Source organism: Mytilus californianus, unplaced genomic scaffold (assembly GCF_021869535.1).
Source record: "Mytilus californianus isolate M0D057914Y unplaced genomic scaffold, xbMytCali1.0.p SCAF_11, whole genome shotgun sequence".
NCBI lineage: Eukaryota > Metazoa > Mollusca > Bivalvia > Mytilida > Mytilidae > Mytilus > Mytilus californianus.
The window spans coordinates 37,350,691-37,362,876 of record NW_026262593.1 but is presented as its reverse complement, the minus strand read 5'-3'; the positions used below and the strand labels follow the sequence as shown (position 1 = coordinate 37,362,876).

The 12,186-nt window shown below is 31.9% G+C and overlaps 1 protein-coding gene across 3 annotated transcripts in view; it reads left to right on the top strand.

Moving 5' to 3' along the window:
* The first annotated feature begins 378 nt into the window (after positions 1-378).
* The window catches only part of LOC127720024 (hemicentin-1-like), a 38,104-nt gene continuing 26,296 nt past the window's right edge, over positions 379-12,186 (top strand). For all 3 annotated transcript variants that reach the window (XM_052226435.1, XM_052226436.1, XM_052226437.1), the window contains exon 1: positions 379-680. In XM_052226435.1, coding sequence (XP_052082395.1) covers positions 452-680 — 229 coding nt within the window. In that variant the 5' untranslated portion in view covers positions 379-451. The remainder of the gene's footprint in view (positions 681-12,186) is intronic.

The window sequence follows — 12,186 nt, the reverse complement described above, 5'->3', positions numbered from 1 at the left end:
CAACAGCCTAGTTTTAGATCAACGGCAATTTCTTTAATTATTGATAAAAGACTATAGACAAAAAATCGTCAGAGTTCGTATCATAATAAGAAAATAAGGTTATACAAAAGCATTTTTCAAATATTAACTTAGAATTTCGAAAAATTATTTTTAAAGATTTATAAAACTCAAACGAAATTTCACGGAACAATTCCCTTAATGTCGTTTAAAAACCAAAACCTTAAAAAGTGCAGTTGCCAAAATCGTTAACAAATTTAGAATTTAATTGTATAAACAAGCTAACAAGTTTAAAATATAGGTAAATAAGGATGTCGGATCTTACATATAAGTATCTGACTTAATTACATCACAAGAGAGTACCGATTTATTATTGTTTTAAACAGTCACTAGTGCACCACTTTTCATGTTGTTTACGTTAAATAACAGGCGACTTTTTCGCCTACATGTATAAATGTTATATATGAAATCAGTTGAAATGGACAACGATATTCTTTTCAACAGCTCTAATGGTGCGTCAGTCCAGAGACAAAGAATATATCAATTTTTGGGACGAATTAGCTGGAGATCTTGTGTGTCTGGTATAATTTTTGGCAGCTCGTTATCTATACTGCTAACTTTATCTTTATTTTTGATAATTGCACCATACTTGTATGACAAACCAGAAGCGGACAGTCTATTCGGTAAGTGATTCGTGTCTTTGATAAACCATTAATTGCATATTTGGCAATTTTACACTATTTTTTAATGATAGAAAAATATGTTTTTGTAAATGGTGTACATTTCATTTACCTTATTTACAATACACATGCATATAAACATAATTAGTTAAGATATACACTTTACCATTATGATAAAACTGCACTTCAAACTTGAATGTAATAATTAATCTCGTATGGTTTTTTGAGGGTCTTCATTGGGTTTATGGAATAGAGTATACTGGGCAAGAAGTGCAGAATAAAGAACAAAAAATATAAAGAATAAAAAAATAGGCCCAAAAAATAAAGAAAAGAGAGTACTGCGGAACTATGATATAAAGAATAGAAAATAAGAGAAAAAATAAATATAGAATAGAGAAACATGCCATAAACAAATAAAGGATACAGTAATGGAGAACCATCCATTCGGACCCTCTTTTATATGACAGGTGTCAGGAAATTAAACGAAAATAAAGTTTTTTAAATTTTTCGTGGCATGGTCAGAGATGAAACTAAACTTAGTATAAACAAGAAGATATGGTATGAGTGCCAATGCAGCACATGTATATCAAAAGAAGTAACTTTCACCATAATTTAGTTGTTTAAATATATGTGACCATCTACCTTGTCACTGTTAACACAACGTTTTAAAGGTATTTAGTTGACATAGGTTTGTTGTAATAATGAGTCCTTTCTTTGAGCATCCCTAAACAGACATTTATCGTCGTAATGCGCATATGGTGCATTTAAATTGTTATCGTTGATATTATCTAATCGGAAATTTGCTAAATAATACTACGATAGTTACCGTCAACCGGCTGTTGGTTCACAATTGCCAATCCAAATGCCTACTAAACAACATTAAAATTGGTATATAGATAGGGTCAATTTCGTTTAAATTACTTTCTTACTAGTGCCATGTTCAAGAAGTCTTTCAATCTTTGTTTTTACAGTAAAATTAGCAGTTAGGCAGATTCATATTTGCACATTGATGTTATAGCAACATCATTGAGTATTTTTTGAAACATGTAAGCAAATATTTAAAAGAAAAAATGCATAGGAAGTGTCAGAGTTGTAATTTTGTAGATTTTACGAATTTTGTAATAAATATCGCTAAAAAGAAAGTGAATACGGACATTCTTAACCAAAACCAATATTATATTTTGTTTCTCAGATAAACTCAATTAATGTTGGTTAAGGACGTCTTTCCACTATTTTGTTGAAATTAAAAACGTTTTTAAAATTACGATGTAGTATCAGAATTATGTTCAACAATATACCATGAATAATATAATGAGTTTTAAAACATTTTGATATTATGAATAATGTGTGTAAATTATATTAAATATTTAATGTGAAGTATTTCGACTCTTCCGTTTTCACATTATCGGAGTTTGACCTTGCGAGTGAAAGAAATTCAATTTAAGGAAAAATAACTAAACTATATTGTTAAATTGGTGCGTTTGAAATGTTCATTGATCTATAAAAGTCCATAACCTGCATACGTGCGTAAAAACACTGCAAAAACTATTGACTCTTATCTTAACTTAGGTAATCAGAATACTGAACTGCTATAAGTTAAGTAGATTTCTCCTGTAACATATTGGTTCAAGGACTGTCAACAAATGTAAAATTATACTGCACAAGCTATCTCTAAGTACATGTAATACAAAGTTTAACGATAACATACATGCAATACCTTGTAAAGAATCAATTATTTTAATTCCTCATGGATAAACAATACAAATTAGAATAATACGATGCAAAATGATAACGATGAATTTGAAAAAACTCATACACGATATGAATATTGTATTATATTCATAAAAGAGTAGGGAAAGATACCAAAGGGATATCCAAACTCATTAGTCGAAAACAAACTAACAATGCCATGGCAAAATACGAAAAACGACGAAAAAACAAACAGTACACCAAACAAAACAAAGAAAACTAAAAACTGAGCAAAAGAACCCCACCAAAAACCGGGGGTGATCTCAATATTTACCATAACATTAATTTTTGTACAATGTACTATCAATTGACCTGCGATCACCCCTAGTTTTTGATGAGGTTTGTCTTGCTCAGTCTTCAGTATTCTATTGCATGCACTTGTATAAGTTTTGTGAACATGTATGTTTGAATAGTTTTACACTAGTCATTTTTTGGGCCCTTTATAGCTTGCTGTTCGGCGTGAGCCAAGGCTCCGTGTTGAAGGCCGTACTTTGACCTATAATGGTTTACTTTTACAAATTGTGAGTTGGATGGAGAGTTGTCTTTGGCACTCATACCACATCTTATTATATCTATGTATGTCTTTTTGTAATCTTTCGTTTTTTGTCGTGCTGTTGTCAGTTTCTCTCGATTGATGAGTTTTAAATGTCCCCTTGCTATTGCTTGCCTCTTATTTGTGATGCATAAAGAGTATAAAACTGTCTTTCAATTTTCGTAATTGTAAGTGTTAAATTATAGTTATATGAACATTAGAACAAGCAATATTGTGATGGATTATACCCATTCTTCCACATGTGTTACAATATTTATGAAATACACGTCAGCTCTAACACGTACTTGAATATTCTCGTACTGTTTCTTTGGTTCTTTTTTGCAATTTGAAATAAAATCGCAGATAAATAACATTAACGGTAATGATGGACTTTGCACACAATGTATATAATTATATGAATGTATGTATGTATATAAAACCTTCGGGTTTATATGATCCGTTCATCCTATTTCGACTCTTTAAATTCAAGAGTCTTTCCTAAATTGAGGTAAATTATATGGCCTTCCAAATACCGTTTCGATCCCTAACATCACTGAAGAGACATTAATTGTCGAAATCCGGATATGGTGTACAAATTTTTGCACCTCATGTTTGTGGTATACCATCTTTACCACAAGTTTATTGTTTTCTGTTTGGTATTAAATTAATATTTAGATCCATTTTGTTAGATCTGGTGATCAATTTATTTGGCAATCACCAATGGCAGTCAGCAAGGTTTAAGAACATCAGTTGTTCGACCTGTTAGTCAAATGCGTTTTGTTAAAATAGACTTTTTCACTTTTTTTTGGTCTTTTGGAAATTGTTGTTTGTGCTGTATTTAGACCCCTCTACCACGAAATTTGTTTTACATGCACACGTATAAAAATTGCGGTTTTTATCCAACGCAATCATAGGTTTTGACGTTGTTTTCAATTTAGACTTTTATATTTTTTTTCGTTTGGGCTTGTATTATATTTTCCTTCGGGTTTATATGATCCGTTCATCCTATTTCGACTCTTTAAATTCAAGAGTCTTTCCTAAATTGAGGTAAATTATATGGCTTTCCATATACCGTTTCGATCCCTAACATCACTGAAGAGACATTAATTGTCGAAATCCGGATATTGTGTACAAATTTTTGCACCTCATGTTTGTGGTATACCATCTTTACCACAAGTTTATTGTTTTCTGTTTGGTATTAAATTAATATTTAGATCCATTTTGTTAGATCTGGTGATCAATTTATTTGGCAATCGCCAATGGCAGTCAGCAGGGTTTAAGAACATCAGTTGTTCGACCTGTTAGTCAAATGCGTTTTGTTAAAATAGATTTTTTCACTTTTTTTTGGTCTTTTGGAAATTGTTGTTTGTGTTGTATTTAGACCCCTCTACCACGAAATTTGTTTTACATGCACACGTATAAAAATTGCGTTTTTATCCAACGCAATCATAGGTTTGGACGTTGTTTTCAATTTAGACTTTTATATATTTTTTCGTTTGGGCTTGTATTATATTTTCCTTCGGGTTTATATGATCCGTTCATCCTATTTCGACTCTTTAAATTCAAGAGTCTTTCCTAAATTGAGGTAAATTATATGGCCTTCCAAATACCGTTTCGATCCCTAACATCACTGAAGAGACATTAATTGTTGAAATCCGGATATGGTGTACAAATTTTTGCACCTCATGTTTGTGGTATACCATCTTTACCACAATTTTATTGTTTTCTGTTTGGTATTAAATTAATATTTAGATACATTTTGTTAGATCTGGTGATCAATTAATTTGGCAATCGCCAATGGCAGTCAGCAGGGTTTAAGAACATCAGTTGTTCGACCTGTTAGTCAAATGCGTTTTGTTAAAATAGACTTTTTCACTTTTTTTTGGTATTTTGGAAATTGTTGTTTGTGCTGTATTTAGACCCCTCTACCACGAAATTTGTTTTACATGCACACGTATAAAAATTGCGGTTTTTATCCAACGCAATCATAGGTTTGGACGTTGTTTTCAATTTAGACTTTTATATATTTTTTCGTTTGGGCTTGTATTATATTTTCCTTCGGGTTTATATGATCCGTTCATCCTATTTCGACTCTATAAATTCAAGAGTCTTTCCTAAATTGAGGTAAATTATATGGCCTTCCAAATACCGTTTCGATCCCTAACATTACTGAAGAGACATTAATTGTCGAAATCCGGATATGGTGTACAAATTTTTGCACCTCATGTTTGTGGTATACCATCTTTACCACAAGTTTATTGTTTTCTGTTTGGTATTAAATTAATATTTAGATCCATTTTGTTAGATCTGGTGATCAATTTATTTGGCAATCGCCAATGGCAGTCAGCAGGGTTTAAGAACATCAGTTGTTCGACCTGTTAGTCAAATGCGTTTTGTTAAAATAGACTTTTTCACTTTTTTTTGGTCTTTTGGAAATTGTTGTTTGTGCTGTATTTAGACCCCTCTACCACGAAATTTGTTTTACATGCACACGTATAAAAATTGCGGTTTTTATCCAACGCAATCATAGGTTTGGACGTTGTTTTCAATTTAGACTTTTATATATTTTTTCGTTTGGGCTTGTATTATATTTTCCTTCGGGTTTATATGATCCGTTCATCCTATTTCGACTCTTTAAATTCAAGAGTCTTTCCTAAATTGGGGTAAATTATATGGCCTTCCAAATACCGTTTCGATCCCTAACATCACTGAAGAGACATTAATTGCCGAAATCCGGATATGGTGTACAAATTTTTGCACCTCATGTTTGTGGTATACCATCTTTACCACAAGTTTATTGTTTTCTGTTTGGTATTTAACCTATGATTGCGTTGGATAAAAACCGCAATTTTTATACGTGTGCATGTAAAACAAATTTCGTGGTAGAGGGGTCTAAATACAGCACAAACAACAATTTCCAAAAGACCAAAAAAAAAGTGAAAAAGTCTATTTTGACAAAACGCATTTGACTATCAGGTCGAACAACTAATGTTCTTAAACCCTGCTGACTGCCATTGGCGATTGCCAAATAAATTGATCACCAGATCTAACAAAATGGATCTAAATATTAATTTAAAAATAAAGGCGTCAGCGCAATGCTAGGCGAAGTTGTCGTAGAAGTATGAAGTGAAATGTACAGGTTCCAGCCCCGGGAGGAAGTAAAGAATCAGATCTACTCTACCATTGTTAGGTTGATTTTCTAGGCACTTTATATATATATATATATATATATATATATATATATCAATACCCATGCTACGTCAATCTTTAAAGACCCAAATGTTGCAAAACACTTGTCCTACCTCGATGACAAATATGTTGTTGTCCCCGCAGATAAAGCCCCAAACAACATCGTTTTTGTGTGTAAATCTCATTACATAAACTGCTTGATAAATGAATTAGGTATTGACAATGCACTTGGAAACTCAACATATATCCTCACGACACTTACCAAAGAGTTAATCCTGGATAATCATAGGTCTGTTCTATGTTCCTTTGGAATTTCAACCAAAGATGAAGAACTGGATCTTCCATCACTGTATTAGATACCTACACTACATAAGTGTCCTTACAAACAACGGTATATTGCTGGGTCTTCCAAGTGCTCCACGAAACCTCTTTCTGAATTATTAACATCTATTTGATCAGCAATCAAAATCTTTTATATATCTAGAAGTGGGAATGATTACGTTTTCGAGATTTTAAGGAGAGTAATTTATTTATATATATTAAAAAAAACATGGTCGGATATTAAGCAAGATGGAAACTATTTTGAACAATTTTGAAATTTACCTTCAAGAAGTGATGCACAGTCAATATCTTAAAATGCGACTACGCTAATTTAACCTGCATGTTGAAATTAGCATCATCAATCAAAACATCTTTACATAAAAAAATGAATAAAAAGAAAAAAAAAACTGCAATGTTATGTTTGATGTTGTTAAAAACAATTTTTATATCTACCCCACAAAGCTGCAATGCTACCAGAAATATATAGTAACTGTGAAACGTTATAGTTAAAAATGGTCTATTTCAATTTGTCACCCACAAAAAAAGACAACTATTCAAAGTGTAAATGATCACTTTTTTTCATCATCGCAGTTTCAAGACTTTCTAATTGCAATGATCTTTTTAACTTTTTGTTTTAAAAAACAAATTATAATAAAAAGAAATAATATAAAAACATATATATTTTCAGTTGATGGACAATGAAACGTTTGGATAAAGGAACCCTGCAGTGTCACGTGTGATGTCCGTACCCGACTACGTAACGCCAATGTTCTAACCAACATCCTGCACAGGAAAAAGTGTTGAGCACATGAATTGCTTACCATCCAGCTGTTGTCCAGGTTTTTTATATATTGAAAGATCCTTTAGAGATATATGAAGTTCTGAATCGGGGGAAGGGATCTTTTTTATTGTATTTCTTTACTTTTTATGCAACTTTTTCCTGCTATATAATTTTATGCAATTGTAATCTGCTCTTTTACACATTTATTTTCGGCTTTAATTTTTTTTTATTTATATGCCTAGTTTTCTCAATTACTAATTTTGTTTCCTTTTATTCTCTATGTTTTGACCATAATTCTCTGTTCTGTAAACCCATTAACTGTCGTTTGTTGCTGTGTGCCATATTTGTTTTTCAGTTTTTGTTTTGTAAATAAATCAAGCGTATACTATTTTCTCATTTAAATTGTTTTGCATATTGCTATATCGGTGCCTTTAATAACATGATATGCTGTATGGGTTTTTCTCATTTTTGAAGGCCGTACAGCGACCTATAGTTGCTAACATCTACGCCATTTGGTCTATGGGGATAGTTGTCTCATCGGAAATCATAACACATCTCCTTATTTTGTATAGAACTGAATTCTTACTTTCAAATAAACTACTAACAAACGACAATTTTTTCTCTGTAGGAAACTAAAACATTTCTTGTGTCTACAGTACGCGGAACCATGGACAATATATAATTCTTCATTTACATGAATGTGATCCTATGAATAATGGGTTAAATAATGGGTCAAATTCTGGGACTTGAATTTTCAGGCAAGGGATAACTATTATTGATTTAAAATCGATGACACTTGCTATCAATTCAAAAACAAAAGTTCTTTCTACTGCATAAATGTTTAACATATGTATTTTTTATAAATTATGATGTGTACACATTGTTTCACAAACGATCAACATACGGGTATCTGAGTCACCCTAGTTGTTAGAGTCAAACAAATAAATGACAAGGAACCAGTCTAGAGATCAATATTTCAATATAAATATCTTCTTTCATCAGATACTATACAAGTTCAACAGTTAACAAGCATTGTGTAATTGTTTTATTTACAGATTTATATACTTCAATCTAACATTTAGCACTGTCCTCTATGGTTTCAATTTGGAAATGAGGACACAATATTGGTTTCGATTTTATTTAAATCTAACGCTTATACTAAGGTTCAAAATTATTTTCTACTGTCATTATAAAATCTTTTCATCGGTTTAATGTATAAGTGTGTGGCATGAAGGTATGCACATGTGCACAGGCTAAACAAGAAACAACTTTTCTTATTTATCCAGTAAAGTAAAAAGAATCGCAAAAAACAATAACCAGTACAACAATTATGGATGTAGAAATGATATTTTGTGCAAACTTACAAATTATATATATTCTCATATTGGTAATAGGATTGACAGAGGATACAGTTAACTGCGACGGAGGATGGATGCGACGTGACGACTTTGGCGCTTGCTATTGTTTTAGTGGACAAACTTTGTCATGAAATAGTGCACAGGTGATTCTAGAACCACATAATTTATGATTTTAACAGGTATTATCAGAGCTTTGCATCTCGTTGCAGTCAGTTGTTTTTCTGGTATCTAAATCCACAAACTCGTATAAGATTTATTCAAAATTTTCATTGGCGTCAAACTAACTTTTCGTTTTGCGCCAAAAATCGATATTAATTTGTGCCATTTTAAAACAATTCAGGAAAGATCGTAGTTCTTTAAGATATATAACCAATAAATTTGAGAATGGAAATAGGGAATGTGTCAAAGAGACAACAACCCCACCAAAGAGAGCAAAAAACAGTCCAAGGCCACCAAAGGGTCTTCAACACAGCGAGAAAATCCTGCACCTTGAGGCGTTCTTCAGCTGGCCCCTAAACAAAAATGTATACTAGTTCAGTGAAAATGGACGTCACACTAAACTCCGAAACATATAAATGAACTAAAATTAAAAAAAAAAACAACATACAAGACTAACAAATGCCAGAGGCTCCTGACTTGGAACAGGCGCAAAAATGCGATGCAATGGTTTATTGCAAGACAGCCGGTATGTTGTGACATGTTTACGGTATATGTATATATGTATAAACAATACTGGTAGAGTTAAATAATTTATGAACTTTTCTTTAAAATGATCTCCTTCACAACGAACATACCAAGGAAATTAAATAATTATTGATGGAATTTTCAAAACAGATTTTGTTCTCAAAGTCAGAGGTGAAATTACGCGTTGACAAAAAAAAAAACGAATGTTGCCTTCAATTACTCTACCATAATGGACATGTAAGTATGACATCAATGTGTTATCTATTGTCGTAAACTAGACCTTTAAGTGCTATTTAACATATTGATATTAAAAGGTTTAAGAAACTTATCTTACTTCCTTCTCCACTGGTTAGTAGGGACAGAAAGGAAACGGGAAGGTCTTAGATGTAATCTACAAATTATTTTCGCATTTGTTGACCTTAAATTATTATATCAAATGAAATATCTTTTTTTTGCCGCAAATGAAAAAAAAAATGACGCAAATGGGAAATATCTTTGGACAAATGAAAGGTTGACTGGCGTAAATACAAAACGCTGGATACAACTATCCATCAAAGAACAAAGATGTGTATGTTTGAGGAAACTTATATGTATTATTGTAAGGATATAAAAAAAATATCGCCTAAATTATTATGTTTGATTCAAAATATTCAAAAAAAGATCTTTCAAGTACTCACACTTTTTAAGCGGCTTCATTAAATGACATTGTTGGCATAGAAATAAGATTTAGTGACTGGCAATGGGGATCATGCTCAAAATCATGTGGGATTGGTGTACAGGAAGCGGTTAGAACCAGTATATGTCAAAAGAATGATCATTGTCTTGATAATGAAACTGAAATTTTACGAAGACATTGTATTAGTGAACACTGTTCCGGTAAGTACGAATAAAGGAGTTTTGGGGTTAACGTCAAAGATATCGTGACCAAACAACAACGATCGAACTAAAGACATATAAAGGTAACATACGAACTGCAACAAAAAAAAGCATAAAATCACAGACTATACAGATCTTCCGTAGACACCTAATTCATAAAAAGACACTACACATAAAGACATAACTATAAACAGCACCTGACGTGGTTCCTGATTTCTAACAGGCACGAGAACATGTGTAGGGTTCAACTAATTTAGATCAAATCCAATCCCTATTTTAAAATGCTTCGAAGATTTTTGTCTGACGCTACATATTTACAAGGACCTGTTGTTATTCTGATAAAGCATCATCATCACTGTGCTGATAATATTTTTGTGCAACACTGTTTCAATGAACACTAATCCGGAAGGTTTTTCGCCATCTTGAATTCGACAGCGAAAACATCACTATGCATAATATAGGAAAAAATCAACAGAACAATGTTTCTTGCTAATTTTTAAAAATGTTTATGTGTCAAAATCAATCGTACGGACGCATATATGTCATCGATTGATATTAACGTATTTTTGCGCAAATATATTTCAATATTTAATATCTAGGTGGATTCGTGGTAGCGTGTTCGCCTTGATTGCAGAAAATCATGGGTTCGATCCCCGGCTGGGTCAAACAAAAGACTTAAAAATTGGTATTTGTTGCTTCTAATTATGTGTTCGGGTCGAATAACATGTTTTTTTTTGGGGGGGGGGGCGTTTTGTTCATTACTGGTCTTAAAAGACTGTACAATAGTTACTGTACAGATCATCAACATATTGAATTGTATGAAAAGCCACTTTTAATAATGAATTTATTGTTCAGACTTTTCAGATGATTCTGAACATGTATATGTACCGTGAACATCATCATGTAACAACTTTTTTGTAACCTTGTCATTTTGAAAACTCAACAACAAACTTCATTAAATAGAAGAATAAATGTAAAATTCAATACCCGAAAATGAAAATATCCAAGGTAAAGAAAACAATGCAAGAAAGGGTAAAACATAATTTGTTGATCAGATAAGTCACTGCTGTCACATATTCGAGGAGCTAAGTTGTCCCCTTGTATCGAACATCAGTGAATGATATAAAAAACGACGATGCATTGTCGTTTCTGTTTCTATTTCTATTTACTTTATATATCTAGAAGTGGGAATGATTACGTTTTAGAGATTTTCTAAAATTCTTAAATTTAAGGAGAGTAATTTATTTATATATATTAAAAAAAACATGGTCGGATATTAAGCAAGACGGAAACTATTTTGAACAATTTTGAAATTTACCTTCGAGAAGTGATGCACAGTCAATATCTTAAAATGCGACTATGCTAATTTAACCTGAATGTTGAAATTAGCATCATCAATCAAAACATCTTTACATAAAAATATGAATAAAAAGAAAAAAAAACTGCAATATTATGTATGATGTTGTTAAAAACAATTTTTATATCTATCCCACACAGCTGCAATGCTACCAGAAATATACAGTAACTGTGAAACGTTATAGTTAAAAATGGTCTATTACAATTTGTCACCCACAAAAAAAGACAGCTCTTCAAAGTGTAAATGATCACTTTTTTTCATCATCGCAGTTTCAAGACTTGCTAATTGCAATGATCTTTTCAACTTTTTGTTTTAAAAAACAAATTATAATAAAAAGAAATAATATAAACACATATATATTTTCAGTTGATGGACAATGGAGCGTTTGGATAAAGGAACCCTGCAGTGTCACGTGTGATGTCGGTACCCGTCTACGTTATTGCAAATGTTCTAATTCACATCCTCAATTTGGAGAGAAAAACTGCACAGGAAAAAGTGTTGAGCACATGAATTGCTTACCATCCAGCTGTTGTCCCGGTCATTCTTATAGTGAAAGATCCTTTAGAGATATATGAAGTTCTGAATCGGGGGAAGGGGATCTTTATTTTTGTATTTCTTTACTCTTTATGCAACTTTTTCCTGCTATATAATTTTATGCAATT